This window comes from Muntiacus reevesi, chromosome 3, assembly GCF_963930625.1.
Source record: "Muntiacus reevesi chromosome 3, mMunRee1.1, whole genome shotgun sequence".
NCBI classification, from domain to species: Eukaryota; Metazoa; Chordata; class Mammalia; order Artiodactyla; family Cervidae; genus Muntiacus; species Muntiacus reevesi.
Window position 1 is genome coordinate 86,769,907 of NC_089251.1, and position 18,971 is coordinate 86,788,877.

Sequence of the window (18,971 nt, forward strand, 5' to 3'; positions counted from 1 at the left end):
CACTTTACGGAGCTCTGGAGCTTGTTGCGAGAGTATCACGATCCCTGTTTCCTGTTCCTTCACAGATGAACTCACTGTTGAGGATACAGCTTCTCCTCCTGGTCAGCTCCAGATTCAGGGTTTTCACAGGCCAGTTTATTTTGTAGAGACACTGTCCAGAATCATCTTAGGTTTTGATAACTGGTCTAAATATATATATATATATAAATATATATATATATATATATATCCTTTCCTTTCCCATGAGTAGCTCTTGAAAGTGTCCAATTCCTTATAGAAATAGCATTTCACACCATGGCAAACTGTTTTAGAAACAAGACATACTAATACACCTAAGTCTTTATTTATTTGGCTCTAGGAAGAATTTGCATGAAAATGAGCCTATATGGCAAGTACAGCACCAGAGAGGTCCATCCTCTCTGCTCTACAGAGCCTCATGTTTAATACATACATGTGACGTTAGTAATAAAACCAGATAGTCCAGGAAGACAGGAGCCCTTTAAGGAAAATTCAGTTTAGAGTGACTTTTCAGATTGACCATTCTTTTTCATAGACTTAAATTCAAATAACAGATACATTCACAGGCCCAAATATTGGCATAGAATAAAATCATGTTCATTTATTTTTCTGCATCTTAGAATTTTAGAAAGCATAAAATTAAATATGTTGAATGTAATAAATTCATCCATACAAGTGCAAGTCTTCAGCTATAATGCATTTTATGGCAGATTTATCATTTAAAAAATGTACCAGTAAATCAAAAAAGAGGGAGTATGTCCATTTAACTTTTATTGAAGTGTATGGAGGTCTTCAGAAATCAAATATGAGCATGAAGATATGGCCAAACATAAAATCTATCAAATTCAGTGAAAAGTTGCTGACTTTAAATAGTAGTTGTAAGAATGACCAATATATATTCTTTGTTAACAACCCTTCACTCTACAGTAAAAAAAAAAAGAAAACAAACATTCAGTAAACATTCTTTCCTAAGGTAGTTTCCCTTATATAATCAGTGATTTCTCCATTTCTTTGTATACACAAATTTGTTGAACATACCAATCAGTGGTTCTCACAATTGAAAAATAAAAGCACACAAAAGTTTACACTCTTGTACAGGTAAATAAAAGATCACCTTGAATTAAACTGGATCTCCTTAAGGGTGTAGTATAGTTTCAGTTTCATTACCTATTACATAATTAGTTTCTTACATACAAATATTGACATATTTGGCTTGTGCTTCAAAGCCTTTGTGTCTATGATGTCCATGTCAACGCAGCTCATAATTTGAAGTCACTGGGGAGTTCTTTACTGCTGCTGGGTTTGACCTGATCATGCATTAGAGTCTCCTCAGCACCAGCTGTGGCACTGCACATCTCCGAGGAATCATCGGCATCAGGGTCCAAGCCTTCAGGACAGGGAAGTTTGAGCAGCTCTTCTCGGAGCTGAGCAGTGTGACGCTGTGCAGGGGAGAAGGAGTGATGTTAGAATTGCAAACCCTAGGATTCTAGCACAACATCACTGAAGGGAGGAAATAAGTTTAAAACAAAATCCAAAGAATTGGGTCTACCAATATTTACTGTGGATCTTCCTTAAGCTAGCCACTCTAACAGGTAAGTGAACAAAACTGGCACAAACCTCTATCTCAAAATATCTGATGTTGCTGATAAGCCCTGAGTACCTGAGTAGCATGACCACAAACTCTACCAATGCCCCAACCTCTGTAACAGAAACTGCATTATTAATGGCTTAGAGGACACCGGTCATTTGCAATACATAGTTTCAAGTTAAACAGAATATCTTAACTTGTGATACACGCTGCCTCTGACTAAATATTTTTGAGAAAAACAGTCCATAAATTAAAATAAACCCACTGCTATTTTAATGAATGAAAACAGTATTTCTCAGGTACTAGGCCTTACACAGAACACTTGAAATGTTTCATACTCATTATCTCATGTCATGCTTGGAATATACCTTAGAGATAATTTCATCATCAGAATTTTTAAAAATGTAAACAAATGAAAAAAATAGATCTAGAGAGAGTACCTAACTTTGTATTACCCTATACTGCCATGTATGGAAGGATATAGAGATGTTAATAGAGAATGGTTGGTTGTTTACAAACATTAAGCTTTAGTTTATAACTTTCTAATGGGAGATAGGAGAAGGCAAAGGCACCCCACTCCAGTACTCTTGTCTGGAAAATTCCATGGACAGAGGCGCCTGGTAGGCTGCAGTCCATGAGGTCGCTAAGAGTCAGACACGACTGAGTGACTTCACTTTCACTTTTCACTTTCATGCGCTGGAGAAGGAAATGGCAACCCACTCCAGTGTTTTTGCCTGGAGAATCCCAGGGACGGGGGAGCCTGGTGGGCTGCCGTCTATGGGGTCGCTCAGGGTTGAACACAACTGAAGTGACTTAGCAGCAGCAGTGAGAGACAAAGGATCTCAAATCTCACACTAAGGACTTTGAAAATTAGGCACGTAAATAGTTGACGCTGAAAATTAACCAACATTCTTAGAACAAGGCACTGTGTTCAACAGTAATAATGTAAAAAGCAATGAGTAAAATAAGGAAGATACAGCTGGATATAGACCGACTATACAATGCCATTTTCTCTAAGGGACTTGAGCATCTGTGGATCTTGGTATTTGCAGGGGATCCTGGAACTAATCCCCTGTGGATACAGAGGACCAACTATATGATCTCTGACTTAAAAGAGCCTACATTCCAGCCAAATGTAATATGTATGCTTCTTATATACATAAGCAAGATAAGACAACTATACATTTGCAGCCATTTGTAAGGCTTCAAAATATATTTACATACTGGCAACTTAAAAATTTTCTAGCCCAAATTTCCCTTCTACAGTGAGCAATAGGAGAAAACATTAGCTAAAGAAGAAAAAACAAAAACAAAAAAAAAAGAAGAAGAAGAAGAAAAAACAAAATTGACAATTATGGAGGCCCAGTTAAGGTGGGAATACTATGCCTTTATTGTGAAATTAAACAGAGCAGCTGCATGCTTTTCTCAATTAGCATTCAGCAGCAAAAGTATATCTCAGATGACGAAAACGTAAACTGATTCAGAGATAAAGATTTTTAAATCAGGATGACACAGAAACAAAAGACAATGAGAATCTGAGATAAAAGCAAGATACCAACTGAAGCAGCAAAGCCAAAGACGCTGGACTTTAGCCACTGAGTTTTTTGTGTCAGGGAAAGACATATCTAAACACACTTGGGAAGATACCGATCTGGTTATGTGCTACAGAAAAAACTGCAAGGGTAGGAGTGGGAGGACAGGAAGACTGAGCTATGTGCACTGGAAACAAAAATGGGGAGGGAAATTTCTGTATGAAGGCAGTACTGACAGGACCCAGCACTGAACAGATGGGTGTGCTAGATGAAGGGGGGTATAAATATAATCTGAAGATTTTAAGACAGAGAAAAGTGTTTAAAATTAAGTAAATACAGAAAGTTAGAAAGACAGGATATCCAAGTAATATGCCAGTAATACAACTTTGAGAGAGTTAAGAGCAGACAACTTTTAAAAGTTTGCACTAGAAGAAACAAGTGAAAAGACAGTCCAGAGGTGAAAAGTACAGGGGGAACACACATTAGATCAGCGTTGTGACAGTTTTTAATAGGTAGGTACCGGTGTTATAAGAGATTATACTGAAATCATCCAATTTAAAAGTCAAGGCAGGTTCCATGAAGCAAAATTTAAGAGGAAAACTGAATGGAAATGAGCCAGCACAGCAGAAGAAAAGCAACATCTGTAAAGGCCTGAAGGGGGGATGAGTCTGTAGAGGGGAAGCCAGGGACACTCACTGGCTTTAAGAATCAGAGAGTTGGTAACTTTCACAGAATGGAAATTCAACTGCAAAATGCTCTTTGGTGAGAGGGTTATTTAAAAACAGAGGCAAAAGTATTAAGAGCTCTAGTTTGGTAGTAAAAAGGCAAAAACATTTTTATAAATGGGGCAAGATAAAACTATCTTAGTAAGATGCAGATGTTAAGGAGAAAAAGTTCTTTTTAAAGGTTTTTATATAAAATGGAAAATCTCAAACATACACAGAAGTAGGCAGAATATAAAATAAAATAAAGCTCCCTTAAGTCTACTTCAACATATACAACTCATGGCTAGTCTTCCGTCATCTATATTCCCACCACTTTTCTTGTTTTATTTTGAAGCAAGCCTCAGATATCACATGTTTTACATTCGTAAATATTTCTGTGTGTAACCTGAAGAAACAGGAATATTTTTAAAATTTCACCAATAAAAAACTAATAAACCCTTATCATTATCATCATCTAATCATTTTAAGTGAAGATACTTTTAAAGTTAGAAGGAAAGGAGCCAGTAGAGATAATCATAATCAATGGAGAATAAAAGGAACAGAGGCAAGCAGATATCCCAAAGCAGGGAAGAAAGAGTGGCTGTTGAAGCTATGATTCCCACATCCAAAAAAAGAAAAAAAAATCCACTCACTCCCAAACCATCATGCTCTACATTTCCATTCTCTGAACACCCAAGTCGAAAGCAACAGCTCACTTCCTCCCAAACAGATTTGTATCACAGACACGAACTACCACACCAATCAGCTGTCAGGGGCTCTACCATCTCCCTCACTACTCCAAGTATCAAAATTCTGCAAAGGAAGAGGCCCAGAGGAACACAGTGCAGTATCTCGCCATCATCTTCAAACAACTCTATGAAGCTCTACTGGCTCAGTTCCTATACTCAGTTTTAATTTGAGGAACTGTCAATTCATTAACAAAAGGAACGTATCTTCTCTGTAGACTCTGGGGAGCCTCTGAACTTAATACATTCAGCGTTTCTTGCTAGTGGTCACAGTTCTGTCGGGAACACACGCCTCCTCTTTCAGAGCCCCGGCAAGGCGCCGGGAGGGCGGCGACTCACCTTGAGCGCCGCCGCGTGGTGAGACATGGTCCTGCCCACCCGCTTGTCGCTGCTGTACTGCTGGACGTCGGCGATCCACTCCTCACACTGCGCCATGATCTCCACTCTCTTCAAGTAAAAGTGCTTGTGTATGACCTTAAGGGTAAACCCCGCCAGGGGACACAGGGCGATCAGGTCAGAAGTTACAAGACAGCATATGTGGCAATACAAAGAAATAACATTTAAAAGATACGGCATTTTTTTTTTTTGTCTCCAGAGACTCAGTGTGGTGAACTGTACATTATTATTAACAACGGGGAAGAACCAGGATTATAGCATCAGATGACGTGTGTTCAAACAGCCAGGTTCTAGAGCAAAAAGTAATGTCCTGTCCCACTCAGACATTTCATTAGTTAATCTTATCCAGAGAATGTAAAATATCTAGAACACAACAGAATCAGAAGTAAATGTAAATAAATGAATAACTAGGAGAAAAAGTACTGAAAACAGAAAAACTGTCAATTTCTATCTTTCAAAGAGAACTCAAACAACATCGGGATGGGTAAAGAGATTCTAAATCACAGGTATTTGCATAAAAATCAGTACCCAGCCCTAAAACAGGCACTATTAATTTTGTCTTCTGGATAACTTAATAAACAAGATTTTATTTTATGAAGCTTATCTCCATGTGATAAATATACTTTACATTTCAATTTTTTAAACTTCTCTCTTTGGAAAACTAAAATTTCTGTGTGGGTAATAAAAGTCTGTTTTTGACAAAGTTAAGTTAGAAAATAGGTCATTTGGAAATTATTATTCTGTATTCTGTGTGAGCTACTTACTACACTGCCCAATGAGCTTGTCTCCCCTAAAGAAAAGACAACACTTAAAACGGAAAAATCACTAGGAAAGCCTGGGAATGGATGTTCTTAAATTTACCAGTAAGTTATTGAGTTTGATGCGTACAAGGATACAAAATGAGTAAGAAACAACCTAACATGAAGAGCCATGATAAGCACAGAGCAAGATTCAATGAATAGACTGAATGCAGTATGTGAGTACAGAGAAGGCAACGGCACCCCACTCTAGTACTCTTGTCTGGAAAATCCCATGGACGGAGGAGCCTGGTGGGCTGCAGTCCATGGGGTCATGAAGAGTCAGACACGACTGAGCGACTTGACTTTCACGCATTGGAGAAGGAAATGGCAGCCCACTCCAGTGCTCTTGCCTGGAGAATCCCAGGGATGGGGGAGCCTGGTGGGCTGCCATCTATGGGGTCGCACAGAGTCGGACACGACTGAAGCGACTTAGCAGCAGCAGCAGTATGTGAGTAAAAGGATGAAGCCACAAGTGGCTAAATTCTGGGGTTTAAATGCTGCTTTTACTGAAAGAAGGAAGGAAGAATCAAGGTGCAGTTTTACAGTGTTTAACAGGTTTGAGGTGGTTATTATATTCTCTAGTAGAGTTGTCAACTAGTTTATGTATCTGGATACATTGAGTCTCAAGGACACTGAGAAATTAGTTTATGATACAAACAGGAGCAAAGTTTTTCATGGGCAGGAACTGAGTTTTGTTTTTCCTTGGGTTCGGAGTACCTTAGTGCAATACCTACATATTGGTTCTGAAATGAATTACTTAATGTAAGTTACCCAAGCTTGAAAAGGGACAGAACACTATGCTTCAGAGTATAAAGAAATGCATGTTTGTATTTCCTGTAATATTAGGAAAAGTAATAATTATTCACAGCATTGAATACAAAAATTGCAAAAATAAATATCCAACTTTGTCATTCAAAGTGCAAAATCATTTAGTAATAACAAAAGGAAGAAATGTTTTTATACTCCTTCAATAGATTCAATGATGCCACTTTTTAACTTCGTGTATATATAGCTACATAGTAATAACACAATATTTGCTTAACAAAATTAACAATCAATTTAAAAACATTATAATATCTTTAAAGATTTTAAATATCTTTAAAGATACTAAAGATCAATTTTCTGTCAGGTAAATATGCCAATTTTTCCTCTATTGTGGTTTCTAGTACAATCTAAGAACAAAAATGTTTCATGACAGAGTTATAGTGTTAAGATATGATGAAGTAATCTGATATGACAAGTGAAAAATATAATCATATTTTAGGCAGACTAAAGAGAGGCAACTAAACCCAGGAAAAGAGCCACACTTGAGGATGTGGTAGAATAAAGGCATGTCACAGTATCAAGACAGGTTTCAGAAAGTAATCCAACTTTTTCCTAAAGAAAAGAAAACTATCTTTTTCTTCAGTGTTGGCTCACAGATATTAGTATAAGGGCAGAGTTTCTATCTGCAAGATAACTACTGAAGTATCTCACTGCTGCTGCTATTCAGCTGCTAAGTCACGTCCGACTCTATGCCACCCCATGGACTATAGCCCACCAGGCTCCATCGTCCATGGGATTTCCCAGGCAAGGATACAGGAGTGGGCTGCCATTTCCTTTTCCAAGAAAAGTATCTTAACCTTTAATAATAATATTAAAAAATCAAACTATTTTTATGAGGACTATTTTAGAAACATATTCTAGCATATATTAACATAACTGGCACAGACATTATGCTAGCAGAATGGCAGCCATGAAAAATAAAGAATTAATAAAACTGTTCAAAAATACAGTCAGATGTCTTTTCGGAAGTAATGGTTTAAAAAATTCATCTGTACTAAACTACCACTGATTTTTAATGATTAAAGACAAGAGTAAATTACACCACAGATACTCTAAATATAAATGCAAGTATAACACTAATAATATATTCTATAGGGTCTTTAAAAAGTATTTCACTAATTTCATTGAACATACTTCTTTAAAACACGGGGAAGGGTTTCTGATTTGTTCCAACATCGCCCACTTAACCGTTGCTTGCCGAATGTTGCCATCATATTCTCGAGAACTCTGCGTGCCACTGGGAGTGCCTCTAGACCGTTCATATCCTGGTTCATTAAAATACGGCTCCGCTACTAATATAAGGGACTGAACAGACACCAACACCTGAAACAAAGAAACAAAAAACAGTTATGACAGGACATGTTTACTACCAGGGAACTAATACCTTGCTTCATCAACTAGGAGTCCCTTTGAGTAAGTGCTTCCACATAATTTTATCACCATAAAGTTGATGTTAATAACTGACACTGAAATACTTTATTAAAGCAAAGGTATAGCTGAATCTTATATAATATTTATAAATCATATGTTTTACATTCTTGAAGCCTTGAAAAACAAAAATAGGTATGAAGATCTTTCCTAAAAGACCCTAAAAGATCTCTCCTAAAACTACTGAAAAAACACTTGCTTATTAACATCTCATATCAATGTAGACATCATTTTGCTCAAATTGTCCTTAAAGAGCATGACGGTAACAATGTACTCTTAACAATATTCACTCGTAAGGAAAACTACATGAGGCAGTCTCTACTTCAAATTCAAGTAAAATTAACTTTCACAGTATCACAAAAATCTTCTTACTAGACCCTTCACTGGCAAGATGATATGGTTCTAAGACCACCTTTAATCCCCTACTTATACACCAGGTTTGTTTTTCTAGATATAATCAATACTGAGAGGTCATTCTTAATAACATAGTATTGCTTGCTAATATATAACAAGCTAATATGACATCTTTGAAGGCTGGAAAATATTAGCTACAATCTGCCCACTTCATAAATTAAAAAGGATTAACAACATTTTCACTGGGAAAGATGATTAAGCAAAGTCAAGGATATGCACCTTAGAAAAAGAGTAGATTTTCTTAAAATAAAAACTGTTAAAAATTGGAAACTTGAACCTGAAATATATGAGCTATGAATAGATAAGGTGAAATATGACGTGAAGTAACCATGATATTGAGGTCAAAGTCAACTACAGACAAAAAATTTAATGTGTATTAATTCTGAGGCAAAGATCTCATAATTTTTTAAACTTACTGAAATTAAATATATTACTGAAGGAAAGTGATTTCCCTTGGCTATATACTTCCCCTCAACTCAAATCTGATACTTCTGAAATAATCTTCCAGGGGATATTTACTCTTTCCTTTCCTCTTCCCTTTTAAATAACATTCCTCTTATAAGTAGGGTATATCCTCATTTTCTACAAAAGCAGAGAAAGAAATTTTATAACATGGGATTCAGTTATTTACTTAACCTCACATTCTTTGAGGCAAAATACAGTTTAAAAAACTCAGGCAGCTGGAGATTCAAACAATTTATAAACTACTTCAGATTCATACCACATTTGTTTTTTTTAAAATAGCTAAACTATATAAAGGAAATGAAAAAAATAGATGTTTTTTGTATACAACAAAGAAAACTATGGACATAAAACTAGAGACATAAATTTGAGTATAACATTTTCTGCTAAAAAACTGAATTATAACATTTGCATTTGATAACACATTAGCAGTGATCAATATTTCTGAAATAAAATTCAAAGAGTAATTGATAATGTGTTCTTTTATCTACTGTGACATTATCTACTTTTAATGGGCATCTTCTATTCACTTTTTTTTAACATATACCTTTTAGGAGATACATGAATGCTGCTTCATTTTTCTTCAGTGAAACAAGCTATTTAGGAGTCAAAAGATTCATTTTATGGAATTTCTGGAGTCTTGAATTATCTGACATATTTACTCATTTTAAATCACAGCACACTTTACTGTAGCCCAAAAAACACTCCCATGAAAAACCAGTAAATAAATCCTTGAGAAGAAGGATTTCTCTTTTTTAAAAGGGTTTGATTTTCAATATTTGAAATTAATGATTTATCTGACTCCGAGAAACACTATGCTATGAAGTGAGAGAGACCAAGACAGGCAGAGTAACTCCATCCCCTCAGAATCTGTATTCTGGTCATCTGTAAAATAGAAACCACACCTACTTACATTGTAGGATGCCTGTGAGAACTAAGTAAGGTCTCAAGGGGTATAAAACAGTAGGGCTCATAAGTAAGTGTAATTAATACACAATAGCTATTCTTTCTTGGAGTAAAAATGACACCATGCATCCAGAGGACAGCAAAACACAAAACAAAATTACTCTTACTCTAAAAACAATATACTTTAACTTATGGGTATGCAAAAAGGATTCAGCATGAGCTCCATTTTGATCAACAAAACTTAAGAGCTTCCTGGATTAAACCAAAAAACAAACAAACCAAAAAATACCCAATATTCATCATAGCTACATCTGGCTGAAGTGCTTTCTTAGAATAGGTCATTAATTAGCAGAAAAACATCTACTAGATAACATATTATGTACATAAGTTATACTAAAGTTAACCTAATAATAAACAGAATATATTTTCATTCCATAGTGTAAGTTCACTGATTTTTAGTCAGTCCTCTGATATTTTCATGAAGTCAAGAGTAAAAAAAAAAAAAAAAAACTTTTATTCACAGGCTCAATTCACTGTCCCTCTCCTCTAGCTTTATGTTAGTATCCACAAAATTGCAAGATGTTCTCATTATAATTTATTCAGAGGCTGACTAAACGAAGAATCATATAACAGTTTTCTTTTCATTAACTGTGTCAAACAAGAATTTTAACCTTGCTCTAACATCTGCTATTAGGCCATCAACCAGTCAGCAATCTTGTCTTCTATCAATGCTTTTATTTTCAAATTATATCATGTCAGAAGATTTAATTCTTTGACTTAGTCTGTCACATTAAAAAAATTTATTATAGATATTTCAAACACAGCAAAGTACAGACTATACAGTCCAAAATATTAACCTGTTAAGAAGAAACTATATTATACGAAATAACACATTTAGGATAATGGAAAGACACAAATCTTAGTTAAAACGCTTTAGCTTTTTAAAATAGCAAGTACCCTCCTCTATGGAAAATTATGCTGCTACTGGGTAAGACTATAATCAGTGGATGATTTCCAGAACTTTCAATTTTAAGAAAAATGTTAGGATTTATACATTATTATATTATACATAGGTTTATGAATGGTTGATTATATGACATTAAGTATGTTTACTCTTGCATGACATCTTTATTAACATCCAACTGTAACAAATTATTTATAAGACATTAATGTATATTTTAGGTATACTATAGCAACAGTAAAAACCAGTCACATAAGCAACTGTAGAATTTGGTGTTATTGATAAAATGTAGTAATTCTTGATGATAGTTCTAATGAATGATATGACTTTTGACTTTAAATTATGCAAATAATCAAGACTATTACTAGGTTACTGCTGGATATGGGACCTATGACATAACACTACAAAATTTTATATTTTTACACAAATAAATATTCTTTTAAGAGTCTCATTACAAAGAAACTAAGCAATTCTAATAATGTTTGTCACTGTTCCAAATATTTTGGAAATCTTTTAAATTGCATATAACCTTCAGAAGTTTTTGAGGATGATTTTAAATCTGGCAAAAGTACTTTTATGGGTACAAACAAAAGAGTAAAACAGTAATTGTGGGTCCCAAAATCTAAATAAAAAGAAATTACTTTTTCCTAAGGCTCTGTAGTCTGTCTCTGAAGAAAGTTTCTAACAGAGAACAAGGGGCAATGCATTCCTGCCTAGATGTATTTATTTCTAGTTTATAAAGCAGTATGACACACCAAAAAACCCTACAAACCAATGTTTCTTAGAAATATGGGTACAAAAATCCTCAAGCAAAACGCTAGCAAACTGGGCCTTTCCCTGGCAGTCCAGCATTTTCAATGCCTGAGCTGAGGTTCAGTACCTGGTAGGGGATCTAAGATCCCACAAGCTGCCCGACACAGACAGAAAGAAAAGGAAAAGAACTAGTGAATTGAATCCAATTACATTCGTAAAGAATCACACATCATGACCAACTAACTAAGCTTTATCCTAGGAAAGCAAGATTGATTCATTAAAAAAAAAATACATCATATTAACAGAATAAAAATTAAAAATAACAATCATTTCAACAGATACAAAAAAAGCATTTAACAAAATCCAGCATCTGTTCATGATAAAAATACTCAAGGAAATAGGAGGAGAAGGGAACGTCCTCACATGACGAAGGAAATATATAAAAACCCACAGCTATGATCACACTCAATGGGGAAAGACTGAAAGTTTCCCCTAAGGTCTGGAGAAACAAGGCTACTCACTCTTGCCACAAAAAATGTATAGCCTCTCTTACTCTTGCTCAAGTCAATTTTGTCACAGATCTGGAAATAAGTATTTAGTAAGCCATCTAAAGTATAGGGAAAGTGATATAACAACGGTATTATCTGTAAAACGGAAATAATGAAAGTGAAAGTTAGTAAAAAAATGGAGAAATAGTTCAATTATATAAGAACTCAAAAGATTATTACATAGCAATTAGAAATGATAAAAATATAAGCTAGAAAGATGGATATGCTCTAGTGTTACGTGAACACAGAGGTACACAAATAATTATCTACTATGTTAGTTAGAAAAGGCAGAGGAACCAGAGATCAAATTGCCAACATCTGCTGGATCATCGAAAAAGTAAGGAATTTCCAGAGAAACATCTATTTCTGTTTTATTGACTATGCCAAAGCCTTTGACTGTGTGGATCACAATAAACTGTGGAAAATTCTGAAAGAGATGGGAATACCAGACCACCTGACCTGCCTCTTGAGAAACCTGTCTGCAGGTCAGGAAGCAACAGTTAGAACTGGACATGGAACAACAGACTGGCTCCAAAGAGGAAAAGGAGTACGTCAAGGCTGTATATTGTCACCCTGCTTGTTTAACTTATATGCAGAGTACATCATGAGAAACGCTGGGCTGGAGGAAGCACAAGCTGGAATCAAGATTGCCGGGAGAAATATCAATAACCTCAGATATGCAGATGACACCACTGTTATGGCAGAAGGTGAAGAAGAACTAAAGAGCCTCTTGATGAAAGTGAAAGAGGAGAGTGAAAAAGTTGGCTTAAAGCTCAACATTCAGAAAACTAAGATCATGGCATCGGGTCCCATCACTTCATGGCAAATAGATGGGGAAACAGTGGAATCAGTGTCAGACTTTATTTTTTTGGGCTCCAAAATCACTGCAGATGGTGATGGCAGCCATGAAATTAAAAGATGCTTACTCCTTGGAAGGAAAGTCATGACCAACCTAGATAACATATTAAAAAGCAGAGACATTACTTTGTCAACAAAGGTCTGTCTAGTCAAGGCTATGGTTTTTCCAGTGGTCACGTATGGATGTGAAGGTTGGACTATAAAGAAAGCTGAGCACCGAAGAATTGATGCTTTTGAACTGTGGTGTTGGAGAAGACTCTTGAGAGTCCCTTGGACTGCAAGGAGATCCAACCAGTCCATCCTAAAGGAAATCAGTCCTGGGTGTTCACTGGAAGGACTGATGCTGAAGCTGAAACTCCAATACTTTGGCCACCTGATGTGAAGAGCTGACTCCCCAGTAAAGACCCTGATGCTGGGAAAGACTGAGGGCAGGAGGAGAAGGGGATGACAGAGGATGAGATGGTTGGATGGCATCACTGACTCAATGGACATGGGTTTGGGTGAACTCTGGGAGTTGGTGATGGACAGGCAGGCCTGGCGTGCTGCGATTCATGGGGTCGCAAAGAGTCAGACACGACTGGGCAACTGAACTGAACTGAACTGAATGTTAATTATAACTATGTGAACTATGTGTAAGACAAAAAGCCCTAAAGAGAAAACGCAGAGGAGATAGTAATTTATGTGAGGGTAGTAAGTTTCCAAAGTTGTGAAATTTAAATGCTTCCAAGTAAGCTTCCTTACCTCGCAGGATTTTTGGTATATACTTGACACACAGGCAATGAAAGAGTTAAAAAGAAATACGATTTCTCCCTCTTTCCTGGCCGTGTCCCATGGCCTATGTGCTTTGGCCCCAGCCCGGGACTGAAGCTGTGCCCCAGAAGCAGGCAGAGTGTTAGCCACTGACCCCAGGGAAGCCCGGCAGATACAATGTTAAACTCAGAAAACCTGAAGATTAACTGCAAATTTATTTTTAAAACTACCTAAACTCTACAAAAAATTAAAAAATTGATTCCGATTCTCAGGTATAAGTCATGAAAAATAGGCTACCTCTTAGTTTCCTTACAGAGTAAAACTCGTCATAAAAATAGCTTCTGTTGACAAGAGTAACATACACGTAGAAAAATATTTTAAACTTTTTGAACATATCACTTTTTATCTTTTTTAATTGAAGTTCTGTTGATTTACTATATTGTGTTAGTTTCTGGTATACAGCAAAAGTGAATATTATGTATATATTCATTTTCATATTCTTTTCCATTATAGGTTACTACAAAATAATGAATATAGAGCCCCACACTATACAGTGGGACCCTGTTGCTTATCTATTTTATATATAGTAGTTTGTAGCTGCTAATCCCAAACTCCTAATTTATACCTCCCCCTACATAAATCATTTCTAAAATGAAGAAGCAGGTACTTGGAGAAATATTCTAATAACTTCAGTCACTTTGAATGAATCATATAATCTCTCTTTTTCTTGGATCTCCGAATAGCAAAAGGAAAATAAATTTATATTACAGTACTATTTCTTTAATTCATGGGAATGCTGCAAGGTCTTTTCAGAAAATCTAACAGAGTCACATCCTAAAGAATGATCTTTCATACCTCTTTTATCAAATACAAAGTAAGAATTAGGAAAAGAATCCTTTCAAGGTAGGTCAACTTTAATAGGCTTACCTGCGGATAATTTATGGTTGTCTTTCTTAAACACTAAATTGTAAATGTGGAGTTTAAACTATTATGGAGCAACAGCGATTTATTTCTGTTACCTTAAGGATCAAGCAACATAGTTAATTCCTATCATTTAATATGTCTGTCTCTTTGTTGGAATTCTGAACTATTAAGACAAAGCACTGGCCAAAAAAGATTTGATGGGATAGTATTACTATAGAACATTTTATTTTATGTAGTCCAATGGCTTGTGAAAATTAACTTAGAAAATTTCAAGGCAATGAAATACATGTGCTAAGTGCTCTGCAAAATAAGAATAGCAAATCTCAAGATTTATGAATTCTTGGACAGTACTTCTAAATCTCAGATGAGTCCCATTATTAACTAGATTATAGAAGAATCATATCATGGGTGGAGAGATATATAATACTAGTAGTTATTAAATTCTACTCACCTGAGTTTGAGCCAGTAGGGACTGACTGGGAGATGGGAGAGGCTAATACGACTTATCTGATCCTGAAGTGTACTTTAAGGCAAGTCAGGGAATTTTTTAACAGGGAATTTTGACAAAAAGAAATTTTTAATGTCCTAACTTAAGTATCTCAACTCCAAATGAGATATAATTCCATTGTACTAATTGCTTACCTATAAGCTATTTCACAAGTACTTTCTATCAATCTACATTTTTATTTTTAATGGTTTACTATGTTTATTCTTGGTCACTAAAAAAAATGTTCTTAAACATAGATGGTTCTTTATTTTCTTTTTTTTTTTTTTTTGGTTCTTTATTTTCTTAGTGAAACTGTAAGAGAAATTTGTTTACTTGCAAAAAGCTTGAGGTCTGAGGATTCCACTTCTCTTCTGGTCTTCCATGCCATGTATTTAAGATGCTTAAACAAACCTGAGAAAGAAGGGGGAAAAGTTATAAACAGAATTGAAAGGAATGCTTTTTAAAAGTAAACATCCAGAACTAGGAATAAAATTGAAATGTTACTATGTCCAAGTATCTGAGTTTTATAGCCCCAAACAAAATCCTAAGGTTAGGTCTGTTAAAACAAATTTGTATCTTCATATGTGACTCAAATTTATGTGGCATTACAATTTCTTCATTAATGAAAAATCAATTAGCAGTTATTACAGATTAATACAAGTAACATATTTTTTTAATGAAGACTCTTTTCCAAACAACATCATCATCAACAATAAAATTCTTGGTGAGGAAAAGTGGTATTATTTTACATTTAAAATCTCTTTAAAAATTTTGAAATGGGATATAACTTAATAGAAAAGATATTGATTTTATATCTGCCTCTACATTCCATTTGCTGTAATATATTGTTTTGGTTGAAATGCCTGACTAAAATCTGGCCTCACAGAAGCATGAAGTAGGAAAAGAGAAGACCCTGCAGATGCCTTGAAATGATCTTGAGGATCCCCAGAGTGCCTCAGAACAAATTTGAAGACACTAGTTACTTGTTTACTCATAGAGCAAGAATGAACTCAAAGCATCTGCCAAACACAGGTCAATATTTACCCGAGGAAAAAGAGAACCTGGGACATGTTATCTGCACTTGTAAACTAACAATTTTGTGCAATGGGCAACAAATTTGGAATATAAGCAGTCTTTAAAAAAGCAGAAATCCATCTCCTTGCTATTCTTTCAATGCTCTGTGAGAACAACAATGCAAAATACATTAATTCATTTAGTAAATTCACTAATAATTTTAAAAGATGTGCATATGAACAGCTTTAGGAATTATCATTTAAAGCACCATCACACATATCACGCCACCTGGAATCTTAAGTCCTTAACCTGTTACCTATACCAGTAATTCTTAAAGAAGTATTAATAATTTCTTAAATAATTCTTAACATTTACACTTAAACTCAATTTAAGTTCCAATCTCTCCCTTGAATAAAGTCAACATTGCTATTTCGTCTACTTTGCTCAGACTTGCTCTTCACTTTCTCAAAGTAGGGTCTACCTCTGGTTAAGTATCCTATAATAAAACCAGAAAATGAATCTCAACTTTGTGATTTGAGCATATGGTGAATACAAAATGATAACTTGTAAGCACAGATCTGAGACAAGCTGCACCTTTTAAAAACAGGAAGGCAAAACCAAGGGAAAACTTGGGCCATTTCTAATTAACCAGATCAACTTTACACATCTGCTATTCTCATATCAGCAAAGAAGTTGTCTACTTGTGAAGTTGAGAAATTGCTTCTGACCTTTGAGTAATTTTGAAACATTGAATACACTCAGTATAGAATTTACTACCGAAATTTCATCAAACCAAAGTTACTTTGAAAAGTGATTATTCTTTTAAATCTCATTTTTAAGGTTTATTGTCATATGAAATGATTTATATTTTTATTATGCATTTTGGGGGGGCAGGGATAGGAATCACTCTATTTATAAGAAAATATAAAAAATTTTAACACGAATCAGACTTAATGGTATATATCAGAAAACATGGATAGTATCTTTAGGCACTTGTTAAAATGTAACTGGAACTAAAGATACAGAAAGTAAAGAAAGGTGAGTGGCAAAGGCAGACATCTGCTCCACTATTTTCTGAGTGGAGACAGCACTCAGCTGACCAAGGAATGTGCTGAATAAGTCAGTCCCTCACAATAACTTCCTAAAACTGTAAGTGGTTTGTAACGCCATTGTGTTTCTGCCCTGTCCGGTTCTTCCTCTCTCAATCCTGAGGCTGATTTTTGATTACAAGGAAGAGAAACATGAAGAAACTCATGTGTTTTGAAGGGAAGATAACTAAAGCAAAATTTCAGTTTAAATTACAAAGAACCTTTGGGTTATAATAGTTCAGCATTAAAAACAAAGGACTTCAATATATTACCTTGCCATCATTATAAAGGTTTGGATTGAATCGCACACTGTGACCACCAGTGGTCTCTAGATTCACAAGAGGGGGTGAACTGGGATAATCTTGAGGAAAATACACATCAAACTCAAAGCAGCCGTTTGCATAAGGAGTGTCCGCTGGACCAGTTATCAGAACCTAGTATGCACACACAAATACAAGAGCCTATGTTACTATTTCTAAATACTGTTATTTAAAAAAACAACTCAAAATAATCATCTTCTTAAATCCTATATACATCTCAATCAAAATGTGCTAAAAATAAAGTAAAAGTTAAAAACATACACAGGAATAGGAAACGGTTTTAAATTATGATTAAACTGATTCTGTTTTGGTGAAAATGGGCTTTTAAAAGAGAAATGCCCAACTGCCAACAGGAAAGCTTACCTGAGCAGCAAATACCTTTTAAAATATTAACTTACCTTTTTTCTTAAGAGCTTTCCTTCATGATCTCTATCATACTGTCAACAATTTGAGACTCTAACACATCATTATCTCAAGAGAGTAACTTTCTGTTTCAAAACATCAAGTTAATGTTTTGAGAATTAACTTACTTTTAAATATTATCTTCTGGGATAATGAGACAAATAGGTAACACAAATAAAATTCTCACGTAACAACTAATAACCAAAGGTTCTGAAAGAACAATAGGTGTGTCCCTTAGGGCTGTGTGTGTGTGTGTATGCACACGTGTGCGCTCAGTCATGTCCGACTCTTTGTAACCCCCCATGGACTGTAGCCTGCCAGGTTCCTCTGTCGGTGGGATTTTCCAGGGAAGAATATGGAGTGGGCTGCCATTTCCTTCTCCAGGGGATCTGCACGATCCAGGGATTGAATCCACATCTCCCGCATTGACAGGCAGATTTTCTACCACTATGACACCTGGGAAGCCTTCCCTTAGGGTTATTGGTAGTCTAAAAAACCCAATAGTGACTATTAGAATTATTTAATGAATTATGTTTGAATCAATAGATATTTAGTGTACAAGACACAAGCAGCAAAGCCTCAGGTCCTGAAGGCAAGTGGTACTACAGTCTCAATCTGTTTCAACTCTGATTAATGTTTTGTGGATTCAATTTGGGATTCTTTATGTTAGGTGCAGCATAATAACAAAGTCACAAGTCTGAATTTATGTGGGCCGTTTACAGATAAAATACTTCTCTAGAAAGTCATCTAATAATTGGTTCCACTGTTCGTAACAAGGAAAAGTGTGGTCAATAAGGAAGGTCTGTGAGATTTCTACTGAAATATTATCCAAAAAAAGCAAGCAAACAAAAAACTTTCCTCAAATCAATGGATCAATAGTTTCAGCTGTGTATCTAAGGAAGACAGACTAACCCATTAGTTAAATGATGTAAAGAAAGGTTCCTCCCACCCCAGGGATCAAAGCTTTGAAAGTTACTTGCTGCAGCATCTCTTGGAATTTGAGGTCAGTTCACCAGTGTTAAAACATAAAGCTGACATGCACCCCAA

The 18,971-nt window shown here is 35.4% G+C and overlaps 1 protein-coding gene across 7 annotated transcripts in view; it reads right to left on the reverse strand.

Moving 5' to 3' along the window:
• Positions 1-593: 593 nt before the first annotated feature.
• BIRC6 (baculoviral IAP repeat containing 6) overlaps positions 594-18,971 on the reverse strand; it is a 213,817-nt gene continuing 195,439 nt past the window's right edge. For all 7 annotated transcript variants that reach the window (XM_065929466.1, XM_065929463.1, XM_065929462.1 and 4 more), the window contains 5 exons: positions 17,475-17,636; positions 15,434-15,511; positions 7,744-7,932; positions 4,928-5,062; positions 594-1,457 (listed from right to left, as the gene is read on the reverse strand). In XM_065929466.1, coding sequence (XP_065785538.1) covers positions 1,278-1,457; positions 4,928-5,062; positions 7,744-7,932; positions 15,434-15,511; positions 17,475-17,636 — 744 coding nt within the window. In that variant the 3' untranslated portion in view covers positions 594-1,277. The remainder of the gene's footprint in view (positions 1,458-4,927; positions 5,063-7,743; positions 7,933-15,433; positions 15,512-17,474; positions 17,637-18,971) is intronic.